Source organism: Hippopotamus amphibius, chromosome X (genome assembly GCF_030028045.1).
Source record: "Hippopotamus amphibius kiboko isolate mHipAmp2 chromosome X, mHipAmp2.hap2, whole genome shotgun sequence".
Classification (NCBI taxonomy): Eukaryota; Metazoa; Chordata; class Mammalia; order Artiodactyla; family Hippopotamidae; genus Hippopotamus; species Hippopotamus amphibius.
The window spans coordinates 135617914-135645529 of NC_080203.1; the positions used below are offsets into that span (position 1 = coordinate 135617914).

Consider the following 27616-nt stretch of genomic DNA (forward strand, 5'->3'; position numbering starts at 1 on the left):
GTTTTATTTTTTTTAATATATCTTTATTGGAGTATAATTGCTTTACAATGTAGTGTTAGTTTCTGCTGTACAACAAAGTGAATCAGCTGTATTTATTCATATGTCCCCGTACCCCCTCCCTCTTGAGCCTCCCTCCCACCCTCCCTATCCCACCCTCTAGGTCGTCACCCATCATCGAGCTGATCTCCCTGTGCTCTGCAGCAGCTTCCCACTAGCCATCTTTGTTACATTTGGTCATGTGTATGTGTCAGTGCTACTCTCTCACTACGTCCCAGCTTCCCCTCCCCCCCAACCCTGTGTCCTCAAGTCCATTCTCTACATCTGCATCTTTATTCCTGCACTGTCACTGGGTTCATCAACACCATTTTTCTAGATTCCATATACATACATTAACATACCATATTTGTTTTTCTCTTTCTGACTTCACTCTATATGACAGACTCTAGGTCCATCCACCTCACTATAAATAACTGCTTCTTTTTTAGCACTGAGTAAGGTGTTTAAAAACTTGGGAATTAGATCAACATTGAGCACCAGGAACCCAAATAAAAATGAACGAAAAGCAGGACTTCCCTGGTGGCGCAGTGGTTAAGAATCCACCTGCCAATGCAGGGGACACAGGTTCGAGCCCTGGTCCGGGAAGATCCCACATGCTGCGGAGCAACGAAGCCCGTGCGCCACAACTACTGAGCCTGTGCTCTAGAGCCTGCAAGCCACAACTACTGAGCCCAAGTGCTGCGACTACTGAAGCCCATGGGCCTAGAGCCGGTGCTCTGCAACTGCAATAAGAAGCCCACGCACCACAACAAAGAGTAGCCCCCGCTCACTGCAACTAGAGAAAGCCTGTGCAGCAGCGAAGACCCAACGCAGCCAATAAATAAATAAATAAATTCTAAAAAATGAACGAAAAGCATTTACGACCAATGGACACTGAGCCTCTGGAATGGGCATAGAATGTATTTGCTTTTGTGGGGTTGGAAAAGTTTTCCTCTCTTCCCTTCTAGGTTCTGATCATCAAATTGATATAAGACAGACGAAAGGGAGAAAAAACAAATTTAATCACACGTATACTAGATCCCCACAGAGAGACTCCAGTGTAGTCAGGGCATCGGGGGTTTACACACCCACCTGTGGTAAGCAGAAGGCGGCAGGGGTCTAGGGCTGCAAAGGGGAGAAAGGCAGTTGCCAGGAATAGGAGAAGAGCAGACGCTCAGTAGACGAGTATTTGCCATTGTGCGCACATACATCTTTCTGATATAGAAAGCTATCTCTGGTAACCTTTCTCTTTCTCGTATAGATTCCCCATCTAAATTCTTTTAGGCAGTTAAGGGAGTGGCCAAAAGCTTTTTCCGAGCCTGCTGGGTCTTAACTGCCTTTAGCTCAAGACAATCCATCCCAGAATGGTACATCTTGAGATGACATCCTCTTCTCCCCTTCATCCCCAAATTCATCCCTTGGCCAGTTAGAACATGCACAAGTGGACAACCCTCATAGCTTGGTCTCCACTGCTGCTTCTCCTTACGACCCAACAACCTAGGAGCTCTCCTCCTTGTCGCACAGACAAAACGGGAACACCCCACAGCAAGGTTTCAGCTGCACCACATCATAATTCAATTCCGACAGCTGGTGCCGGACCGGCACGATGCTTTTCTTGTGTTCCTTCAGGGCGTCTGCCACCTTCTGGATGACTGAATCATAGAGCGGTTCTGTGTCCCGAGTCAGAGGGGTGGACACGGAGGGGTCCCTGGAGAGGTCAAAGAGAAGAGGCGGGTCATGGTAGGTGACCAGTTCCCCCGAACATCTGCAGTAGGTGGTCTCGTAGCAGGCCTGAGCCCCCGGCGGCTGGAATATTGGGGTCACATAATGAGCCTTCCACACTGCCCTGCCTGGAGGAGAAAAGATGCATCAGAGACATCGATCCCATGTGCCAACTGCCCTTGTGTTCTTTGACCTCCTCAAGCATCTTTCTGGTCTTTCTTTCTGCCCACAGGTTAATGCTACATATCATTGGATCCTTAGAGCAGTACTAGAACTTCAGAACCCCCTAGCGTGACTCAACACATCTTTTGCCACCTGTTCTGCTTCTCAAAATTTATAAGAGGGTCAGTCAAAAATCATTTGCACTCTGGTTAGAGTAAAACTTCTGTCAGCCACACTGTCTTAGCAGTGCTTTCCGTTCAAGGCTGCTGTCTCCCCCATCTCTGCTGTGTGGGTGTGAACGTGTTACATCCGTTCATTTGTGACTGCGGTGCCAGCAAACATGGATGCCCCACTTGTGATGTGCACGGAAGAAGAGCAGCGTGCAGGGATTCGTTTTTTGTGGTCTGACAGTGTGCACGTCCACACACGTCTGCCCACAATGTCGACACTCTGTGAAAACTTCATTTTGAGGTGTTAAAGCATCCTCCCTACAGTCCTGATCTTGCTCCACTGGACTTTCTCCTGTTTGGTCCCCTGAAAGCAGCCCTACGAGGACAGAGATTCACTTTTGATGAAGTGAAGACAGTGGTGCATGCGTGGCCCACGGCTCAGCCTGAAACACTTTTTAATGAGGGAACACGAAAGCTTGTCGACAGATGGACAAAGTACATTGAACAGCAAGGAGATTATGTTGAAAAATGATGTATTTGTCTTTTCTAAAAGTTAGTTTAAAAAACTCTACAACCAGAGTGCGGATAATTTTTGACTCACTGTCGTTAAAGATGGCCCCCTGCCTTTCTAAGGTGATTCTTATTAACTTTCCCAAGAAGATAGTTTCAGTGGCAACGCTAGAAAGAAAAGACTGGTCTGAGGAGAGATGGGGAGCAGGGAGAAAAAAAAGCATTGGAAATGAATTTGAGTGACCCTACAAACGTGGCATCTGTAGGCAGCAGGCGGTACTCCCTGTCCCGCGGGTGCCACCTCACAGCATGCAGGAAAGAACCACAGCAGTGGAACAGGAACTCATGCTCTGAGAGCTGGACGTCTCCCTGAAGCAAGGGCAGGAGGTTTCGGCCGTCAATCATCCTGCAGATATACACACAGAGGAGATAAGACAAGGGAAGTTGACCTCCAGGCTCCTCGAAGGACGGTCAGTGCATTCCGTGACAACCTTGGCCCAAAAGAAGGGGGGAGCTGAATATTTAGGAAAATCTGTGCATGCTCTGAGGGAGGTCCTACTCTCATGGGAAAGAGAAAACACCAAAAATTTTAGAGTAAAGGAAAAGATCAAGGAATACATCAATGCATATTCCATTTAATGATGATGTGATGCTCTCCCAAATCAGAATCTCATTTGCAACTGCATCTTGACCCTGAGAAAGGAATCTTATAGAACCTCTAAAAAATCATATTTTTTGCCTTACATCAGAAAACACATCCCACCTTATAGTTAAAAAAAGATCATAATAAAACCTACCCAGTAATAGAAAATAAAATAACATACCTCAGATAACCCTAAAAATAAGCATAAACAAAGTGAAAGTGTCTTTATTCTCAGATAAATAATTGACTGCATTGCTAATCCCTTCAAAAGTTACTAGAACAAACTAAGTTTAGCATGGTCATAAGAAACAAGACCAGCTTTAAAAATCAATTTTATTTCTATATTTTAGCAGTGAAAAACTGGGGTTTCATCTTTTTAAAAATACCACTTATGATAGCATCAAAAAAAAACATGGACTATCTAGGGATACCTCCTTTTTTTAATGGTAAAAGTTTGTATGCTGAAAGGCAGAAAACATCTGATAGAAATAAATGGAGAGATAGACCATGTTCATGGATAAGAAAACTCCAAATTATTAGGATATCAATTTTCTACAAACTGATCTATAGATTTGATGCCATCTCAATCGCAATCCCAGAAGGATCTTTTGTAGAAATTGAGAAACTTATTCTAAAAGCTATATGGGAAAACAGAGAACCTAGAACAGCCTAAACAATTTTGAAAAAGAAGAAAATGTATGAATCCAAATTTAAAGCTAGAGTAATCAAGATAGTGGAATGTTGACATATAGACTTACGGATTGATGGACAGAATAGAGAATCCAGAAATAAACCAACACATTTTTATCGACTGATTTTCAACAAATGCCCAGAGCGATTCAGTAAAGGAAGAATTTTGACTGCAAAGGGACACAAAGTAACTTTGCAGGGGGGGGTAATGGAAATATACTCTATCTTGGTTGTCATGGTGGTTACACAAATATGCAATTCCTCAAAACTCTTAGAACTGTGTGTGCACAAAAGTATGAATGCTGCTGTTATGTAAATTACATCTCGATAAACACAGCAAAAATTATGGCAACAACTGTAAGAGCACATAATGATAAACATCTAGACCTCTTTATCTTAACTCAGAGAAGACATTCCAGAAAGAGGAGGTCACAGGGCATGGAGAAGAAGGAAAAATGAACCAATACACAATTAAATGTCCAGGTTTTATTGCAAGTCAGGGCACGGCTGCTCATTCAATAGTTTGCTTTAATTGAACGACCTTATTGCAAGGATTGTGGATGGTCTCAGATGGACCATCATCATGTAAGACTGGTCTCTGATACATGAATAAGACTCAGTAGTCATGGCCATAATCCAGGGGAACATTACCCAGGTGTCGGGGAGAAAGTGTACCCATTAGATAGAATTTGTTTCCTTCATCCTGAATCCTCCAGGAGAAGAAGAATAAAAACAAGCTTTGTTGGGACTTCCCTGGTGGTGCAGGGGTTAAGAATCCACCTGCCAATGCAGGGGACACGGGTTCCATCCCTCCTCCAGGAAGACCTCACACACCACAGAGCAGCTAAGCCCGTGCACCACAACTACAGATCCTGCGCTCTAGAGCCCACAGGCCACAACTAATCAGCCCACGCATCGCAACTACTGAAGCCCACGCGCCTAGAGCCCGTGCTCCACAACAAGAGAAGCCACTGCAATGAGGTGCCCTTGCATCACAATGAAGAGTAGGCCCCACTCACCACAGCTAGAGAAAGCCCGTGTGCAGCAACAAAGACCCAATAAATGAATAAATAAACTTATTTAAAAAAAAAAAAACGAGCTTTGTTAACAGATGATACTATATACGTGTTAATTACGTCACCTGTCTTGAGGAAGAGCTCCGCCGGACATCGCAGCCAGCGTTGGGAAAATATCCATTAAACTAGTTGGTTCGTCAATCACTTTTCCAGCTGGCAATTTTGTGGGCCAGCGGACAAGGGATTCCACCTTCCCAGCCACCCATTCCTTTTCCACCTACATTTGGGGAAAGGCACCACAGTTACAGTTAAAATTGTCACTGTGGCAACAGTGCTTACATATTAATTAAGCTATAAATTAATCTCAATGCAGATAATATTTGCTCAGTGCCGTACTCTGTGCAGTGTCCTGATGGGGTCAGTAGTACATGCCTACTGAATTATTTTGGGGAGGCTGCTGGTTGGCGTGTCTTTTTAAATTTTATTTTTATCTTTATTGGAGTATAATTGCTTTACAGTATTGTGTCACTTTCTGCTGGTTGGTTTTTGATTAAATAACGGATCATACTTAATACGGTGCATTTACACTGGCTATTTTTTCTGCCCAGAATGCTGTTTTCTCAGATATACACCTGCTTCTTTCCCAGCTCAAATGACCTTCTCAGAAGAACCTGCTGGAACAACTTTAAGATACAAGTACCTCCCCACCCCTGATTTTTTTCTGCTCAACTTTCCCCCACCTTTGTTTCTGCTCTATTTTTCTGTAGTATTTGCCACTTTCTAACCTATCATCGAATGTACGTGTTCATTTTCTTTATCTGCTGTGCTTCCCTCCATGAGAATTTAAATTCCATGAAGGTGAGAATCTTTTTTGTTCACTGCTGAATCCAGTACTCTAAAAACTCACTGAAATGCTAACTTACTGTCCAAACCTAGGCATCACTGAGAATGCAAGCAGAATGCAGTATTAATGACACCAAGATGACTGGCATTAAAACAAGATTCCCTAGAGTAAGCCAAGAGGAATCACCATCCTACAGTGTCAACGGACCTTTCTTATTTCATTAAGTGACTCAAAGTAGAGTTTAAATCATTGCCTGTTGAGAAATGGAGTTTCTTTTAGGTTCTCAGAGGCAAAATAGAATTTCAATGGTAACAATTTCATGGACTGAATGCTGCATTAGGACACAGAATCAGTATTTGTGGATTTAACTGTAAAACCTGAGACCAGGTTGCCTGATTTCTCTGCTAAGCCACAACCTTGCAAGAATCAAACCATTCTTAATGACCAACGTTAGGGTTAGGGTTAGACCCTCCGGTTTTTGTTCTCTGAACGCTGGCTATTACATTTCTCTTAGTTAATCTTCTCTCAATAGTCTTGTAATCAATGAGCAGGTATTCCACTCACTTAAAGACCTCCATAAAGACATCGCTTGTGTTAATAGTCTGTAATCTCACAGGGTCCCTGGGGAAGCAAATTTCCAGATATGTCTTCAGCATCCTGCCAGCCCTGACGGCCACCTTCCCTAGAAATGGTCCCAGATTCCAGGTCAATTTCCTTGGATACTGGCCCTAGGCTTTATTTCACCAAGCGTGAAATAACCTGAACTTGTTTGGTTTTTCACGCATTCATCTCTTCATTTCATGAGCAAGGGAGGGCTTTTTCACCACCAGATTCCACAGTTTCCTGTCCCCACCTTTGTATATTCCATTCCATCCCCCATGCTGGGCGTGGCCGCGCCTCTCCTGCAGGTGCCCTCCGTGGTCTGACGTAAAGTAGACAAGGGTGTGGTTCCTCAGACCCAAATCCTCGATGGCATCAAGAATCTTGCCTGAAATGATAAGAAAGGGGACACGTAAAACTAACGACACTATGAGACTTGGGTATCAGGGAGTCCCAATTGGCATTCATTGCAAAATCTCATGTAAGACGGACCATTTTCTTTTCTTTTGTCTTTTTTACTAATAATATATGTATATGTTACATTACATAACATGATGTTTTCCATGGGAAATGTATATGTTTAGGTTGATAGTGGAAAGCATGTATTTTCATGTTTAGTATCTAATCAATTTTTTAATGCTCCAAACATTAAGAATAGAATCAATTCAAAGCATCGGCTATCATCATGCTTAAGGGTAAAATACTGAAGCTATGTCATGAACATCGACTATAAAATAAGACTTTTTCTACCATCATGATGACCATAACGTGTGTTTTTTTTGGATCACCTGACGAATGCAACGGACATAAAACATACATGTGTACTTAGAATAAGAGACAAACTTGGCATTAGCTAGAATGGACATAATTGTCTATGTTGAGATCCTAGAAAATTTAAAAAAAACGATTATGTATGCATATTATATATATATAATTTGTAGAATATAATATTGTATGAAATCTATAATTATGTAACATTAAAATACACTAATCATTATATACTAATTACATATTAATCACATATACTAACATAATATAGTGTATATTATACATAATATATTCATAATTACATTATAATATATATTATATATACACTAATACTTATTTTATTAAACTCTAGAATTTTCAAGAATTATATTCTTTACAGATATCAAGTTACTTTGAGATGTTTCTATTCTTAGTATTTAGAGAGGTTAAAAAAATAACTAGACAGTGGTCATGGAAATGGTTAACACTTTTCCGTAAATATAAATTTGTACTTCAAATACTATATCTATATTTCTAGCATCAACTGAAATACACATCTGTGTAAATATATATATTAAATATACAAATATTAAATTTATATTGTATCCATATTATATGTGTATATTACATTTATATTCTATCCAAAATATATATGTAATATATATGTATAAATTTATATATATTATATATAGAATATATATTTTTTATATTTTTTTATATATTTATATATAGAATATATAATTTATATATAGAATATATTATAAATAATATATATAACTTTACATATATAATATACATATATATGCTAAGAAGGTGTTTCTAGCCTTCCCATGGTGACCATCTAATTTTTTTTTTTTTTTTGGGGGGGTACACCAGGTTCAATCATCTGTTTCCATACACACATCCCTGTACTCCCTCCCTTCCCCGACCCCCCTCCTCGAGTCCCCCCCACCCTCCCTGCCCCAGTCCTCCAAGGCATCTTCCATCCTCGAGCTGGACTCCCTTTGTTATACAACAACTTCCCACTGACTATTTTACAGTTGGTAGTATATATATGTCTGTGCTACTCTCTCGCTTCGTCTCAGTTTCCCCTTCACCCCCCGCATCTAATTATTTTTAAGTCTCTCTAAATACTGAGAAACAGCTCAAAGTAACCTGATACCTGTAAAGAATGTAATTGTCTGTGTTGAAAACTCTAGAGATTTCAGTTGACGCTAGAAATATGCATTATATATTATTTATATAATGTTCTAGAAATATGTTATACATTATACTATTTATACAATATGCTAGAAATATGTATTATGTATTATATATGTATATAATATGCTAGAAATATTTCATACATTTATATACTATAAACCCAATATGAATATTTATACTATAAATAAATATGTATATTTATACTCTGCATCTTTGTTTATATCCATGTGTATTTATATTGTATATCCATTTGCGTATATATATAATTTATATATAATATATGTATAATATATATACACACATATAATTTTCTAAGGCAGCTTTGCACTCTCCTTGGCGCATGTGTCCTGCCCAGGGCAGCTGCCCAAGTGCTCCTGTTCCCTGACACACCCGACCCCAGATTTCCAATTCCAACCCCCTAACTGTGTGTCAACAAGTCAAGACTCTCCTCTTGGTCACATCATTTCTCCTCCTCACGTTGAAGACTCATCCTTTTCTCACCGTTCTGGAGAAACCTGCCCTTGAGAGAAGAGGTTCTAATTTCTCTCCCATTTAGGAAACATGACTAATTAGGCCCCAGAGGTTTTCCCCTGGGTGGGGTAGGGGATGTTATTTGCATTGGAAGCCTCCAACTGGGTTTGAGGAAGCCAGGAAGCCAAGTTCAGGGAAGCTTCTGCAGCTTGTCTGGTACCCGTGAAAGGACAGCGTGTAAGACGCGGAGGGTTTACCGGATGCTCCAGGAACCAGCTGTCCTTCCTGTCTCTCTCCATAGCCTCTTTGCCCTACACATGCAGCCACTGACCAGGACCGTCTGGGTTCCAATCCTGTTTCACCCGAACCTGACCTGCAGCCTGGACCAAGCCACCGATATCTCCTGCTTCTGTTTCATCACCTGATAAGGGAGATCGTGAGGATGACGAAGATGGGGCCCACCCCTTAGAACGTTTACGGGGGCCAGTGCAGAACACACTCGGGACAGCGCACGGCCCGCACAAAGTGCTGTGCTCTTCAAAGTCTTAATTCCATCCGCAGCTTCCATTGTCTCTGGGATTGACTCACATTCATGACCAAGTGCCTCAGTCTGATGTCCCAACTGTGAACCTCTGCAAACAAACCTCTCTAACGAGGAAAGCAACATTTCCGGAGGTGTGGGGTGTTTTATAGATTCCAAGGTTGGTATTCTGGGGAGAAGCAAACTTTTGGTATTTCTGAAATTACGTAACAAAGCAGAGGAGCATTCTTTCTAAAAGCTCAGTTCCGCCTGAAAAGGCAACATACACAAAGCCGGCGGGTGCCGATGGCATGTGACTCTCCGTTGCATTATTTCAACATATGGCCTTCAAATATCATGGCTTGTCCACCCTCATTCAACATACCCATCCATTTGTGTATTCTCATCTGAGCACCACTGAGAAAACCCCACGGAGATCAAATCGCACCCAAAATCTTATCTGGCGTCTTCCATGCCACATCCTTCATTTTAGTAACTTAGATATTTTGAAAACTTTTCATTAACTTAAAAATGTAAAACAAATGGTAAGTAATTTGTTTTTCTTTCTGGGAAGTTTGTTTTCTTTGTTTTATTTATTTTTTTATTTTTCAATTTTTTCACATGGAGAGGTTTTTATTCTTTGTTTTATTTATTTTTTTTACTTTTCAATTTTTTCACATCTTTACTGGAGTATAATAGCTTTACACTGTTGTGCCAGTTTCTGCTGGACAACAAAGTGAATCAGCTGTATGTACACATATATCCCCATATCCCCTCCCTCTTGAGCCTCCCTCCCATCTTCCCTATCTCACCCCCCTAGGTCATCACTAAGCACCGAGCTGACCTCCCTGTGCTCTGCGGCAGCTTCCCACTAGCCATCTATTTTACATCTGGTCGTGTGTATATGTCAAGGCTACTTTGTTTTAGTTATCACATCCTGAGTTGGAATTAGTCATTGCATTCCCTTTCAAAAAGACAGAATAACGAGGAGAACAGCCAAAGTTTTTGAGATGGAGCATAATACAATGAGTTTACCTCCTAAGAACATGCTGTGTTGCCTCCCCCTGGTGGAGGTGTGAAGTGAGAAAGGGACACACTCACACACAAACACTACAGATTCCCCACCAGACACACCACACACACACACACACCACTCGCCACCACATAAACACCACACGTACAGAATCCCCACCGCACACACACATGCACCTACATAATGATATACATACGTGCACATATTTGATTAAAATATTATTTACATTGAAAATAACTGGCAAAAGATTTTCTCTTTTTAAGACTGTGTGAATTGACCATGTTTTCCTTTGGTCAGACTTGATTTCCCAAGCATCTCTTTGTTTATTAAAATATGTTTCCTGCCAACATCCTATACTGGGGAACTATTATAACTGAAGCTTGCATCCTGCCAACGAGTAAGGCCACCATGCTTTTCTGTCATTCATGTGGCAAGAGTGAAATCTGTTTTGCTCATGGATGTGAGCATCCTGAAAACACCATAAATTCAGTCTCACATCCTTGTCTCTTTCTACGATATCGGTGTATCAGCGTTTAAGATCCTGGCTCGTGGCTAGACACCAAGCCCACCCTCAGATCTTGGTACCCTGCAGACCTGACGTCAAGGTTTGCCGTTGAACCAGAGGGCATTGACCTCTGATTTGAGGTCAGGGCTCCACGGGAGACACAAGAAAGTAGACAAAGATCCCAGCTGGGAAACAGGTAGGTGAAAAGGATGGATGAGACGTCATCTTTCTCCACTCCTCTGTGGGTGGACACTTAGGTTGCTTCCGCGTCCTGGCTACTGTGGATAGTTCTGCTGTGAATAGAGGGGTGCCTGGACCTCTTCAAATTATGGTTTTCCTTAAATCAACAACGTTTCTGTGTCTACTTTGTCCAGTCATTTAAGGTATTATTACATCATTCAGTCTACGACCAGCCCTCCCTAGTAGACATGGTTGCTTTCACTCTCGAGACGATCCCTCCAACTGCCTCCTTCAGAGGCTGTTTCCAGGTGACCTGAACTATCGAAGCTACAAGGTTCCTGGGCCTCTGGTCCTGCCTCTTACCCAGCACGGCGTCCATCTCCTGCATGTTATCCCCATACAAGCCGTGCTTGCTGGTGCCCAGGAACTCGTCTGACGTGGGGAGGGGGCCGTGAACGTGAAGAAAGGAGAAGAGGAGGAACTGTCCTTCGCGGTGCCTGAGAAGACATCAACCACATCGCCTTTGAGTTTTCAATACCTCGGAAAGGGAGCACCATTGTTCTAGGGCAAAAAAAAACAAACAAACCCACAGTTCCCTTTTTTGCTCTCCACGCCCCATGAGAGCGCACGCACGTGAGAGGCAGCTCCTTTGGGAGACCATCGTGGCTGGAGTGGATCTTAGGGTCCTCCAGTGTCTGGACACACACAGGACCACTGCGTTTACAAGCAGCCCGGCCTGCCTGTTCACAACAGCCAAGACACGGATGCGACCTAAGTGTCCATCCGCAGAGGAATGGAGAAAGAAGATGTGGTGCGCATACACAACGGAATATTACTCAGGCATAAAAAAGAACGAAATCATGCCATTGGCAGCCACATGGGTGGACTTAGAGATGATCACACTAAGTGACGTCAGTCAGACAGAGAAAGACAAGTATCCTATGACATCACTTCTATGTGGAATCTAAAACATAGTACAAGTGAACCTATTTACAAAAGAGAAACAGACTCACAGACACAGAAAACAAACGTATGGTTACCAAAGGGGAAACGGGTTGGGAAGGGGTAACTTAAGAGTTTGGGATGAACAGATACACACGACTATATATAAAATAGATCACCAACAAGGACCTACTGGACAAAACAGGGAACTCTTCTCGATATCTTATAATAAACTATAATGGAAAAGAAAAAAAAAAAAAGAAGTGGCCCCGCCTGCCCCCAGGGAGTTAAAAATCAAATCTGGCTCTGCTTCGCACACTTTCCCATGGCTCCTAAAGTCGCTGACCCAAGTCACACCCCAACAGAGACAGGAATGGACGCACAGCAGTGATTTCTTCGAGACGTCAACACTTTCACAACCCAAGAGCAAGCAGCAACAGAAACCTCTTGGCAAGCCATCCCCACACCTCTGGTGCTCACGAGAGGATACAGAGAGCAAGGTTGACCCAGTTTAAGTCCTGGCAATCTGTCTGAATGAAAGGCAAACCAGGGCGACACACCACACGAATGCTACTCTTGAGCAAATGTGTGCTCTGATGAGATATCGAAGTATAAAGGATGGGGAGGAACATTAATTTTAAAAACAAAGGGTTGTGTCACAGTGGGCTTCAAAATTCTCATCTGCCTGGAACTTCAAAATAGGGTCGACTTTGGACACAGGGTCTTTGGAGATGTAATTAGTTCTGATGAGGCCATAGCGGGGTAGGATGGTCCTAGAGTCCAAGAACTGCTGTCCTTATAAGAAGAGAGTGAGTACAGATGAAACTACTTGCAGGGCAGACGTAGAGAACGGACATGTGGACACAGGTGGGGAAGGGGAGGGTGGGGTGAACTGGGAGATTAAGTCTGACATAAATACACTCCCATGTGTAAAAGAGCTAGCTAGTGGGAAGCTGCTGTAGAGCACAAGGAGCTCCGCTCAGTGCTCTGTGATGACCCAGAGGGGCGGGGTGGGGTGGAGGAGGTCCATGAGGGAGGAGTTATACGTATACGTATACCTGATTCACCTCGTTGTACAGCAGAAAGCAACACAAATATTGTAAAGCAATTATACTCCAATAAAATAAAGTAAAAAGAAGACAGTGATTAGAAGACACAGACACACACAAAGGGAAGAAAACCTGGGGGCGGGGGGGGAGGCAGACGCAGAAATTGGAGTGACACACCTGCACACCGAGGAACACCGACACCTGCAGGCAACGACCAGCAGCCTGGAGAGCTAAGGAAGCATCCTGGAGCCGAGAGCCTGACGCGGAGGATACCTTGATTTTGGACTTCTGGTCTCCAGAACTATGAGAGCATAAATGTCTGTTGCCTTATGCCATCCAGCGTGCGGTTCTTTTCTGTGGTGGCCCCGGGAAAGTAATATTTTAGAGAAGTCATACGAACCAATGAAGGAGGAGGCCGGTTGGTAGAGATGGACCAGACGGACTTCTGTCCTGTAGGATTATTTCACTGCACGTGTTCCTCATGTGAGACCAGGTGAGATGGTTTTCCATCTCAGACTTGACTGCACTGCATTTGGTCTCAACACCTCCATCGGTACAGTAAGGGGGTGCATCTCACACTCTGAGCACCTGTAAGTCTTAAGATCACTCAGCCTCCCAAGCTAAGCTGCCAGAGTAAAGAGTGATGGTCAGTGCTGAGTTCTGAGTGATGTTCCACTGCAAGCATGTCCACGTCCTGATCCCAGCACCTGGGCGTATGTTACCTGGCAAAAGGGGCTTTGCAGGGATGAGTAAGTCCATCGCACCTTGAGATGGGGAGATGGTCCTGGATTTTTTGGGTGGCCCTGATGCAATCACCAGTCCTTCTAAGAGGAACATAAGAGGGTCAACATCAGAAAAAAATGAAGGAGGAAAGTGACAACAGAAGCAGAGGTGGGAGTGATACAGCTGCCATCCTAGGAAAGCGGGCAGCCTCTGGAAGCTGGAAGAGATGAAGGACAGATTCTTCCCCAGAACCTCCAGAAAGAACCACTGCCACCAACTCCGTGATTTCAGCCCCGTGAAATTAATTTCATATTTCTGACCTCAAGAACTGCCACCTAAGAAATGTATGTTGTTTTTGGCCCCTGAGATTTTGGCCATTAATCACAGCAGCCCTCGGAAATTCATACACTGAGAATCTGGATGGAAGCAGTGTCTGGACTCGTGAACCTACGCTGTCAGTTTGGGGTCCAACCGCTAGTCAATGGAGGCGCTTCCAAATCTTCAGATTCCCTGTGCACCGTGCATGGCTCTTCCCTTTGGAGATGGTGTCACTTGGAGTATCTAGAACTTGTGAAACTGTTCCAGAAGTATGCATGGAAAACAGCAAGCGACCACGTGTGCAGATATTTTAAGACTTGAACTGGCTGACACAACGGAATGGGACTGTGTCTCTTGAACTTTGGGAGTGCCAGATGCCAGCTTGCTGGATGCCAACATGCTCACGGTCTCTTTGTCCAGATTCCCAGAACTCTGCACATTCATCGCCCTGAAGGAAACCAGCCCTCCCATTGCAGCTACAATGCAAACAGGGTTCTACCTCTCCCACACTCTGAATTTTTGTTTTGATCTGGGGTATGGAGTAAGGACAAAACGAATCATCGCCTTACCCAAGACCCTTTACACTGTCAATCAATGCTGTGTTCAGTTGACAGTCAAACACATCGACACTTTGCCTGAACAGTCCTGGCTTGGTACATCCCATCCCAAGACCAAACTGCTCACAGATCTTTGCAAATACTCTGTCTTGCTTATGCTTGTACTTCTGCCAGGAATGGCAGCCCATTCCTTTCTCACAGCTTGCTATCACTCACCTTTGAAGATTCAGGTAAGATGTCATTTTCTCAGGACTCCCCTGGTGGCGCAGGGGTTAAGAATCCACCTGCCAATGCAGGGGACACAGGTTCCAGCCCTGGTCCGGGAAGATCCCATGTGCCTCGGAGCAACGAAGCCCGTGCGCCACAACTACTGAAGCCCGTGCACCACAACTACTGAAGCCCATGTGCCACAACTACTGAAGCTCGCATGCCTAGAGCCTGTGCTCCACAACAAGAGAAGCCACCACACTGAGAAGCCCACGCACCGCAGCGAAGAGTAGCCCCTGCTCGCCGCAACTAGAGAAAGTCCGCACATGGCAACGAAGGCCCAATGCAGCCAATAAATAAAAATAAAGAAATTTAAACCAAAAGTATCATCATTGATTGACATCCTCCAAATAACACCCCTTAGATATCACAAGCTCAAAGATAACGCTTCTGGCTTTAATTTCCCAAGAAGGTTTTTCCCTAACAGGGAGATACAGAAGTAGTCAACGTATTCTATTGCCTGGTTCACAAGCAAACCCGTATCCCACTGTAAGTTAACTTGCGGACAACGTGAATTATACATAGCCTGATGGATGGGTTTGAATCTAGTGTGATTCAACCTTGGTCTGACCAAATATGAATTTCAAAGACAACAGAGAGGCTGTGATTTTAACAACAAATCAAACAAGGTACCACCTTCTTTAGGAACTGCCCAAAGAGTCCGCTGGCCTCCAGAACACACTCTATTATCATGTAGCCCTAACCATGACGACGTTCAGTAAATTCCATTTCTTCACTCAGGAAGGTCCACGTCGTTATCCCCCCATTTTTTTTTAAAAGACACTCACTCTTTCATCACGAGCACGTGGACTTTGTAAAAAATTAGCTTTACCTTTCTAGAAACGAGATCGCCTCCTTCACCATGACGGACCCCGCTCTCTCTGCCTTCATAGGCTGTTCGGTGATCTCATGTTCTCGCATGAGAAAGCAATTCCAGTACAGTTGGGATGTACAGGAGGAGAACCAAAAGTAGCCCAGGAGGAAGATAAACACGATCATGGAGAGGATGAGGGACAAGGGGACCAAGACTAGGCCATTCAGTCTCCCCAAGGCGAAGGTGAGTGCTGCCACGGCGACCAGCTGCACGCAGAGCCAGAGTTTGCTCTCGATGGCTAATTCCATGTCCCGCGAGGGATCTGGCCAGCAGGGGTTAATCAGAGTGTAAGGCATGCCGTAGAAGTAATCGAACCCGTAGTTATAAGGGTGGTGGCAGTGGTCACTTCGGCTTTCACAATTTAAGCCTTGATGCCATTTGCCTGAAATTAAACACATGCACACAAGCAAACCATGATACCCCAGCACGTCACAAAGACCGTGACACCATTCTCTACTTGAAACAGTCAGCGAACACACGAAAGTGGAGTAGCAGAAATTTTTTTTTCTTGGCTTAAACATCTAAGTTCGGCACAGACTCACTTTTTTCTTTCTCTAGCTTATAGAAGTTTGTGTTGCAATCTGGTTGTGAGTGACCAAATAGGATGAAACATAAACGTACAGAAATATCATTGTGAGTTTGTGAGCTGGGCAGCTTCTCATTCACAGAGAGGACAAAGTCATAGTCACAAAGATAGACCCATGGTAGAGACGAAGTAGATTGTAGACAATGGTAGGTAGGTAGGTAGATATTAGATAGTGAGGTAGATATAATAGAAGATGGATGGGTGAGTGGGTTATGGATGGATGGATAGATAGATTATAGTAGCAGAGATGGATGAATGATAGACACAATAGGTGATACATGAGGAATAGATATATGGTTGATGGATGGATGAATGAATAGAGAGACAGGTATGGTAGATACAAATATGTATGGGTGGATGGATGGGAAGATGAATAGATGGATTTATGATAGATAGATATTCAGGGAGATAACTAGGTGGGCAGACAGATGATAGAGATGATAGATAGATAGATAGATGATAGATGATAGATAGATATAGATAGATAGAGGATAGAGAGAGAGATATAGATGATAGACAGACAGATATTGTAAGTACATAGACAGATAGATAGATGATAGATAGATGGATGGTAGATAGATAATGATAGATGATAGATAAATGATAGATTGATACTGTAGATAGATAGATGATAGGTGATAGATAGACACAGATTAATGATGCAGGATGCATTGAGTGAGGATGAATGGGTGGATGGAAATCTGGCTGGCTGGAAACTCTCAAGTCTCCCACTGGAGTTCACTGAAGGGATTTATGCAGTAAACTTTGCCATACCTTGAACCATAACCAAAAGAGCCATGTGAGTCCTGCTAGCGTGAGGAATCTATGAGACTGTGACAAAGTGTATCTTGTACATGCAGTTACGGCCACATCGAGGATGCAGGTACACATCTCTGAGTGCCCGAGGGGTAGGTTGATGCCACTGGCATAGATGATCTGTTCTGCAACTTCACCGAGATGGTCTTCTCTGGTCCGTATCAGATTTGTTACAAAAGTCAAAGGGGTTTCGGGTGGCAAGGAGAAGGACACCCGTGTGGTCCAGTCTTAAGGAAACCAGGCATACAGTAAGAGAACAAGCTGAGGCACAGGGAGCCGGAGAAATCTGACCTTCTTGTTGTGCAACCCTCACCCTAACAAAACATCTCCTGTGTCCCTCTGCCTTGAGAAGAACCAGTTTCCTTGTCTCTGAAACTAGGGAGGCAGGTTTTTCTCAGACATCTTTCCGCCTGTAATTGTGAGTGATTCTGTCCATGGGCAATGTGCTCTCACTGCAATACAATTAACCAGGCACCGTGATGACTGCCAAAAAGAGCATCAAGTTTTCTCCCCTGAATTGACCCTCAGGAACGGGAGTGGAGACAAGGAGATTGAAAACAAAGGGATGAATGGGGCCTAAGCAGATAAGAATTTTCTGATGCAATGTAAATATTTCTTATCTTGGTCTAAGTGACAGATAGAGGGTGTAGACATTTTTCAAAAGACATTTACTTGAAAGTCTTTTTTTGTGTGTTTAGGTTACAGATATAGGGTGTGGACATTTTTCAAGACATTCATTTGAGAGTCAGTTTTTTTTCTGTTTAGCTAACAGATATCAGGTGTGGACATTTTTCAAGAGACATTTATTGGAAAGTTTTTTTTGTTTTTTTCTTTTTTTTTTTTTTCCTGTTTAGGGGACAGATATAGGGTGTGGACATTTTATAAAAATGTTTCTTTATTCATTGAAAGTGACTTTTTTTCCTGTTTGGATGAGGGGTAAAGGGAGTCAAAAGGTGACACTCAGTAAAAAGTTAACAATGTGTAAGGCTATCTGTGCGATCTGGGGCGGGTTGGGGGTGGGGCTCGGTACATTTCTGAAATTCTCCATGGCCACTGAGATGAAGGATTTTGGAGTCTGCATAGAATTACGTAGAAAGAGCGTCATAGGACAGTGGGGTCTTTGCAAAGATGAGATGCACGGGTTGATACAGAAACACATATCTGCATGGCCACCTGGCAAGGCGAGGAGGGGGGAGTCAGGTGGGTCGGGGTCTTGCCCTGCGCCTGACCTATGTCTGAAACGAATTCATGCCATTTAGGGAGAAGTAGGCGGGGCCACGGGCAAGACAACAGAGGGTCCCAGGTAAGCAACAAGCCATGAGGAGGAGGCATCGTTCTGAAAGGTGCAGGGGCACCTTTACCCTATGAAGGACCCAATAAGATATAAAGAGCTACATCCTGGAACACAGAGCGACAGGCAGGCGGTGGCCACTGAAATGTCAGCTGTAGAGCCCAGATCACACTGAGGGTGGACGGTCTTCTCTGCATAATGAAAATGCAAATGCATTTTTAAATCAAGGGAGGGACGTCCCTGGTGGCGCAGTGGTTAAGAATCCACCTGCCAATGCAGGGGACAGGGGTTTGCGCCCTGGGCTGGGAAGATCCCACGTGCTGTAGAGCAATGAAGCCCGTGCACCACAACTACTGAGCCTGCGCTCTAGAGCCACAACTACTGAGCCTGTGTGCTGCAACTACTAAAGCCTGCACGCCTAGAGGCTGAGCTCCACAACCAGAGAGGCCACGGCCATGAGAAGCCTGTGCACCACAACAAAGATCGGCCCCCGCTCGCCGCAACTAGAGAAAGCCCGCGTGCAGCAACGAAGACCCAACGCAGCCAAAAATAAATACAATAATGAATTAAAAAGAAAAAAAATCAAGGGATTCTGAGAAATCCATAAGTCAAGGCTAGAGCAATGTCTACCATTACTTTACAAGAAATGAGTCAAACCCACAAGGGCGTCTTACCTATGATTCCCGTGCTATAGCCTTGCTTCTTGAGTAAGGCTGCAAACGTCGTCTCATTTGTCGGGAGTCCAGCCGAGGCTCCAAGTGAGATGATGACGCGGGAAGTTCTATTAGAAACCATTCCTACATGGAATGTGGGGAAAAAAAAATACAGCTACCATGAGTGGGTGATGGTCAGCAGACGAGTGAGAGAGTTTTGGAGCTTTCTGGAAAGCGGAGAGATGATCTTTGCAAGGAAGAGAAAAACAAGCAGTGCGGAAGGAAATCGTGCCATCCGAACAGAACTCACACCCGGCCACCAGGCATAGCCCCTTTTTACCGTCTTGCACACGCACACGTGACGCTGTCAGATACACACAAACGCACCGTCCCAATAGCACTTTACACACAGCGCCTTGCATTCTGATCAACGGCATGGGGTATTTTTTTCAACAGAGAATTGCTGGTAGAACAACTCACAGGAGCTAACCCCCAACCGGGGGATCCACATGTTGAAAACAAAGTCAGATAATCAAATCTCATGAAAACCTCAAACCCTACGGCTTTTGCAATGGAATTTTTTTCTGACATTGGGATGCAGTTCTCTGCGTAGTAAAGGCATATAAGCTCAGCTCCTGTTAAAAACCTGACATGGATGCATCCGGGAATAGTGGACAGAAAGGTTTTGAATTCCTGCAGAAAATTAATTCCATCAAAATGGATTCCTTTGAGACAAGGCTGGGACCTGGAACCCTTTGCTGCAGTGCTTGCACCTGGACTAAGGTCTCCTTGAACAGACACAAAGAAACTATGACAGACTAAAAATAACGGTGCGCACAGCACAGTTGGGGCTAATTATGGACAAAAAGATACATAAAGACCAAAAACCCAACTGCCACTTCTGAGGTGTCGGGAGCAAAAACAGGGTCCTGTGCAGGCCGCCTGCACTCAACACCACCAAGGGAGTGGGCAGACCACCTAAGTCACCCCTCTGGCCCGACCCCTGGACCCGCCCCACCCTCACCCCACATGAGGAACGAGCTTACCCCGCCTCTGGGAGCAAGTGCACTAGAGATCCTTTTACGTGTTTTCTCTCCCCCCTGCTGCAGCAGGGGCCCCAAGAAAGCCTTGCCTGAATTTCTTGTCTGGCCTCTGATCCATTTCTATCGATTGAAGAATCCAAGAACCCTGGTCGGTAACACCGTCACAAGGATAGAGTCATCGTGAAGGAAAACAGCAAACCTGCCACTTGTGACAAAACTAGGGGGACACGTGGGTGAGGACAAGTCACCCAGAGACCCAAGACCTGCATTTTATAAAGAAGCAGAAGAAAGCCAACAAGTTCCTGAAGGACCCAGGAGCCGAAGCACCCCCAAATAGCCTACAACCATGCCTTGGTGAGTAGCTGAGATGGGACGGGGTTTGCCACGTCCTCGGCAGGGAGGGAGATGGTGGGGTCCTGGGTGTCTTGCACATGTTCGAGTCCTGAGGAACTTTCAAACTACCCATCCTGCCCTGGCTTCTTCCCGCAATAGGGGCCCAACTCTAAAGCAACATCAGGGAGTGGAAACAAAATTGATGGGGGTGAAACAAAAGGAGAAGGTTCAGATAAACATGCCAATCAGGGCGGGAAGTCCCAGAGAAGGAGCTGCCTTGGTTTAAATACCGCGTGCAAATATTTTCTCCCATTCTGTGGGCTGTCTTTTCGTTTTGTTTATGGTGTCCTTTGCTGTGCAAAAAGCTTTTGAGTTGCAATTAGAAGAATGGATAGAGAGCACGTGGTGCATATATACAAGGCAATATTACTCAGCCATAAAAAGGAATGAAATAATGCCATTGGCGGCAACATGGATGGACCTAGAGAAGATTGTACTAAGTGAAGTAAGTCAGACAGAGAAAGACAAATATCATATGATATCACTTATATGTGGAAGAGTAAACAATGATACAAATAAACTTATTTACAAAACAGAAACAGACTCATAGACACAGAAAACAAACTTATGGTTACCAGAGAGGAAGGGGGTGGGGAGGGATAGATTGGGAGTTTGGGATTGACATGTACACACTACTATATTTAAAACAGATCACCAACAAGGACCTAGTGTAGAGCACAGGGAACTCTACTTAATTTTCTCTAACAACCTAATTGGGGAAAGAATTTGAAGAAGAATAGATACTTGCATATATATAACTGAATCACTTTTTTGTACACCTGAAACTAGCACATCATTGTTAATCAACTAGACTCCAATATAAAGTAAAAAGTTAAATAAATAAATAAATACATACATACATACCGCAGCAATGACATATGAGAAATCTCTTCCAAGTTAGGTTTGTTTGGTTTTTTTTAACCATGTCCTCTACAGGAAACACATCTACTTCTAAAAGAGTAGGAAAACTCATCTTACATTAAGCAAAGGAAAAGAAAAGAGTCAAATCACATACACGTTTCCTGCAAGAGGAAAAAAAAAAGACAATAAATCATTTGACATTGAATGGCCCTAACTCACCTAAGCCCACAATAAGCCAGATACTGTAAATCTCACAGGATGCAGAAGATTCCGGGGGACCATTAAGATGTGAAGGGTCCTTACTTGTTAGCTTTCAGGCAATACTTTACTGGATATAAAAATTTACTGAAGATAAAAATTAAATGAAAAACAAAAAAAGTCAAAAAAAAAAAAAAGAGTCAAAGGGTCTTCTTGAACTTGAATGAAAATCAGACACAAACACTGGCCTCCCTGAACTGCAGGCTGGGCTAACTCTCAAACTACAGAATCTGTGCCCATAAACCAAGACTGTCCTGCACCCCTTTGAAAATATAGGCAGATCTCATTTTATTGCTCTTTGCAGATTTTGCATTTTTGACAAATTGAAGGTGAACACAGGTCAAAAAATTGAAGACCTGTGTCCACCTTGTCTATCGCTACCACTTTTCCAACAGCATTTCCTCAGTTGTGTCTCTGTGTCACATTTTGATCATTCTTGAAATATGTCAAACTTTTTTTTTTATTATTACCCTATGTGTGATGGGATCTGTGATCAGTGGTCTGTGCTGTTACTGCTGGGACTCACGGAAGGCTCAGAGGATGCTTAGCATTTTTTAGCCATAAAATATGTTTTGGGGCTTCCTTGGTGGTGCAGTGGTTGAGAACCCACCTGCCAACGCAGGGGACACGGGTTCCATCCCTGGTCCGGGAAGATCCCACATGCCTCCAAGCCACTAAGCCTGTGCACCACAAGTACTGAGCCTGCACTCTAGAGCCAAGAGCTACAACGACTGAGCCCGACAGCCACAAATACTGAAGCCCGTGCATCTACAGCCCGTGCTCCGCAACAAGAGAAGCCACCGCAATGAGAAGCCCTCGCACAACGATGAAGAGTAGCCCCTGGTCGCCACAACTAGAAAAAGCCCGCACACAGCAACAAAGACCCAATGCAGCCAAAATATTAATTAATTAATTAATTAATTAATTATTTTTTAAAACTATATGTTTTAATTCAGGTCTGCACGTTGTTTATTTTTAAAGACATAATGCTATTGCACATTTAATAGACGACGGTCTGGTGGAAACATCACTTTTATATGCACTGGGAAAGCAAAACATTAAGGTGAGTCACTCAGTTGTGAGATTTGCTTTCCTGAACCACACCCACCATCTGTCTGAGGTCTGCGTACGTGGCCACATAACGCACCCCGAGGTCTGCATCGGAAACCGCTGAAACGAGGTGTCTGCACAAAAGCTTGAACACGCGAGTTCATAGCGGTGCTATTCGTAATAGTCAAGAAACAGCTGAAGTGATTGTCAGCTGGTAAGTGGATAAAGAAAACGTGTTACAGCCGCACGGTGGCTACATTGCTGTGACAAAAATGTGACACGTTCTGACTCATGCTTCCTCACGACAGCCCAGATCAGGGCACACACCTTGGGTTCCTCATGACTTGTCCTGGGGTAGAAAGTCAAGCCCACAAGCAGTCACAGGGCACCCAGAATACAAAGTCATGGTGAGGTGAAAAAAACCTAACCACGCCACCACACGCCGTGGTCTTGGTTCCACTAGGAGCACGGACATTTCCACATCGACATCAGCACCTCCACCTGTCTGTTTGCACTTTGGAACGGTCCAGCATGATCAAGCCACATGTCGATTCCCTCACATCCTCAAGGGACAGGAGGCTTCTTGGTTTACTCACTTGAGTGGATGGGGTATCTTCCCGTCAGGAAAGCTGAGCGGCTCGGGGTACACAGGGCGGCTGCCGAGATGTGCTGGGTCAGCTGCACACCTTCCCTGGCTAAGCGGTCCACGTGCGGGGTCCTGCGAGGGGAGGGAGGACGGGAATTGGGGAGCGGGGAAGGGACAGGAGAGAGAAAGAGAGAGACATGGGGGTGCGGGGGAGTGAGGGGGGAGGAAGGAAGGGAGGAGGGAAGGAAAGAAAAAGAAGAAAGGAAGGAAGAAAGAAAGAAAAAGAAGGAAAGAAAGAAGAAAGAAAGAAAGAAAGGGAGGAAGGAAGGAAGAAGGAAAAAGAAGGAAAGAAAGAAGAAAGAAAGAAAGGAAGGAAGAAAGAAAGAAAGAAAGAAAGAAAGAAAGAAAGAAAGAAAGAAAGAAAGAAAGAAAGAAAGAAAAAGAGAAATATAAAGGAAGGGAGGGAGAGAGAGAGAGAAAGGGAGAGAAAGGAAGAAAGAGAAATTGAGCAGGGAGACCTAAACATAAGTGACATCTCTGTTTACTGATTCCTTGAGCTCAGAAGAGAAAAAGGGTAAACCTGCACCCAGTGCCTATTTTTCCTTTTATTTTTTTGCCCACATTGGGGTGAAAACACCTGGTTTAGGGCAGCTACTATTTACTGCACCATTGATACAATTGATTCTGCACTATGGTATCTATTGACTACAATACTACCTTTTAATATATATATGTATATATGTGTGTGTGTGTGTGTGTGTGTGAAATATTTGTGTCCTTGGTTATTTAAAGCTAATTACCTACAGACCTTAGCTATGTCTGGCTACTTAAGACCTAAGGATAAATTCAATCCACACCCTCCCTCGATAAATGTCCCTGCTCTATACATAGGTCCAAAAAACCGCCATGTGATTAAATCTAAAGATACCTGGAAATTGGAGGGAGTCAAAGGGAGACTTCTAGAGAAGAGAACTAGTCATCTGGTTGGATGAAAATAAAATACAATGAGTGCTAGGTTATTCACAAGAGAGACTGTGCATAGCAACTTGCCGCATAAAGAATTCCCAGCTTTACAAGGGCATTTATCTGATTCTGTATTTAAATATGAAATTCATCCACTGTCTTTCAAGCAGGATTCAACTTGCAAATATATGTGTGTGTCTGTATGTGTGTGTGTATATATACATTTAAAGATGCAATCATTAATTTTGACACCTACTCTTTCATGACTGCTAAATTTTTTTTATATCCAAAGCGGAGATTCATAGCTTTGGCATCTATTCGGGATACAATGAAAGAATTCTTAAAGTGTACGTCTTAAAATTTCTATAGGCATGGCTCATATATATGGTTTTTATAATCCCCCAGAAAGCTCTGAGGGTCTGTTTCTTGTTTTTCTTCTTTCAGAATGCCCACGGTTCAAGGAGGACATCGCCTCAAAAAGTCAGTTGTCTTGCAAAATAAGGAGGCATAAAACGATATACGTAAAAGTCATCACTCATCATGAGCCTACATCAAAGAGGGCTCCCTGCATGGCAGGTAACCATTCTCAGTGCTTTGCGTGTACGAAATCACAGGTCATACCCTTCTCTGCACACTCAACTGGATAAAAAAATAAGACACCCAGAGGTCAAGTCACTTCTCCAAGATGTCACAGTTACAATGTACAGAACCAAGAATCCAATCCAAAAAGTCCTACCTTTAATATCATTTGCTTTAAAAACAAAAAATCAGCTCGATGCTTGGTGATGACCTAGGGGAAGGGAGAGGGAGGTGGGGCAGGGAGGCTCAAGAGGGAGGGGGTGTATATGTATATGTATACATACAGCTGATTCACTGTGTTGTACAGCAGAAACGAACACAACACGATAAAGCAATTATACTCCAACAAAGATTCTGAAGAAAAAAATATATATATGTGATTAAAAAAATCAATTTGGTGTTGCACACAGAAGCGGCTGTAAAATGTACGAAGCGTGCAAGCCTGAGGGATAGATAAAAGAGCAGGACGCAGTAAGAAACCGTACCTCACTGTATCATTGCCATAGCAACCCAGGTCTCCAATGCCAAGGTCATCGACCATAAACAGGACAATGTTTGGCTTGTCAGTGTTGGCCTCTTCCGACTGGCACGTGTTTAAGAGTAAACACATCCCGGACAGGAAGATCAAGAGGGTCCTGAAAAGAAAACGTGGATTTTACAGGGATGGTTTTAGGAGTAACCGTTTGATTCCAGTCCTCTGGAGAACGCCAGGACTCCCTGGAGACCTTCTCCCCAGGCACTGGTGTGTGGGGCTTCCCTGGTGGCGCAGTGGTTAAGAATCCGCCTGCCAATGCAGGGGACACGGGTTCGAGCCCTGATCTGGGAAGATCCCACATGTCGTGGAGCAACTAAGCCTGTGCGCCACAAGTACTGAACCTGTGCTCTAGAGCCCATGAGCCACAACTACTGAGCCCACGCACCTAGAGCCCCTGCTCCACAAGAGAAGCCACCGCAATGAAAATACCACGCACCGCAAGGAAGAGTAGCCCCTGCTCGCCACAACTAAAGAAAGCCCGTGTGCAGCAACAAAGACCCAACGCAGCCAATAAACAAACAAACAAATAAACAAACAAACACATGTGGATGTAACAGCTTTGCTGAAGGAACACTGGCTCAGAGAAGAAAAGGAAGCAACACAAAGACAAAGGAACTGCAGAAGAAAGAAGAAGGGAAGAGTGTAGGTGACGACCTGAATTCTGGAATCAAGAGACCACTTGAGTCCGCTTCATAATTTTGCCCTGCCTCAAGTAAAGTCCCACATTCTGGACAGAATACTGGATAATTCTCTTCCCAATGCATCCCTACTGAACAGTCAGGTAATGGCTATTGGACATTTGAATTCTTGGCTCAAACGCTATCTCGTCTCTATTCATATTTCAAAACCCACCTCCAATATTTCCTCCAGGAGGGAGAGAAGTTACGACCGACCCCCAACTGCTCCCAAAGCCTTGATCACACTCCGAAACAATGCTACCCATGTGAGGTGACACCTCAACCCCAAATTTCCCCCAGGACTTCTCCTATCTACAAATCACCACAATCACCCAGAAATGCTTCCCATCTGCCTGGAGCTGGTGCAATTGCTGTTCTCATCTCCTGTTTTTACCAGATTTTAAAATCATAAAAGTGTGTTGGAAATGTGCAGTTTACAGGTGTATCAATTGCCCAAATCTCTCCTTTTCTGGGTTTTTTTGCTTTTGATTTTTTTGTTTGCTTGCTAAGGTTTTTCAAATAACGTTTACTTCTTAAAAGTGAACATGTGTATAATAAAAAACCAAAAAACATCAGAAGCAAAAAAAGTCATCCGTCATGGCAAGCAGTTGACCGCTTGATGTGACCGTCTAGGTCTTGGTCGTGTATCTACCCAACTCAGCATCCGTCTTTATGTAATTAACATCATACGGTCAGGTGTCATGCTTCTTCACACATGGTGACTATTTTCCATTTCAAAGTCCCAAAGTTGAAGTATAGTTGACGTACGATGTTGTGTTCATTTCAGGTGTATAGCAAAGGGATTCAGTTATATCTATATATGTGTATCTATCCATATTCCTTTTTTTCTACTCTTTTGAATTGTAGCTTTTTTCTTTAATTAATTCATTTCTTTATTGGCTGCGTTGGGTCTTCGTTGCTGCACGCAGGCTTTTCTCTAGTTGTGGCGGGCAGGGGCTACTCATTGCGTCGCAGGGGCTTCTCATTGCAGTGGCTTCTCTTATTGCATCGCACAGGCTCTAGATGCATGGGCTCAGTAGTTGTGGCATGTGGGCTCAGTAGTTGTGGCACACGGGCTTCGCTGCTCTGCGGCACGTGGGATCTTCCCGGACTAGGGATGGAGCCCGTGTCCCCGGCATTGGCTGGTGGATTCTTAACCACTGCGCCACCAGGGAAGTCCCTGCATTGTAGTTTATTACAAGATATTGAATATCTTGTAATATTGAATATTATTCCAATTATACTGTAATATACTGTATATACAGTATATACAATGTATACAATATAATTATTACAATTATATTGTAATATAGCTCCCCGTGCTGGACAGTCATTCCTTGTTGTTTCCTATTCTTTTTTTTATTATAGACTAACTGAGTCCAGCATGTCAATTTAGACATCTTACGGCCAACTGTAGAAAGAAAACATGATAACACTCAAGTCACCAGTGTCACAAAAGTGTGTGTGACATTCAACACATTCAAGGTGTGAACTCCTGACTTCCTTACCTGACCTTCATCACGCAGTTTTGAGTAGTTTTTTC

General features: G+C 43.7%; 1 protein-coding gene across 1 annotated transcript; it reads right to left on the reverse strand.

Moving 5' to 3' along the window:
• Positions 1–1106: 1106 nt before the first annotated feature.
• On the reverse strand, positions 1107–27613 carry ARSF (arylsulfatase F). Its single transcript, XM_057718519.1, is given in 11 exon segments — positions 1107–1882; positions 2881–3006; positions 5075–5191; positions 5193–5226; positions 6647–6781; positions 11416–11549; positions 15741–16164; positions 19150–19272; positions 23330–23451; positions 25347–25496; positions 27582–27613. Coding segments are annotated over 11 exon segments (1725 nt in total). The 5' UTR covers positions 27593–27613; the 3' UTR covers positions 1107–1533.
• Positions 27614–27616: the final 3 nt, after the last annotated feature.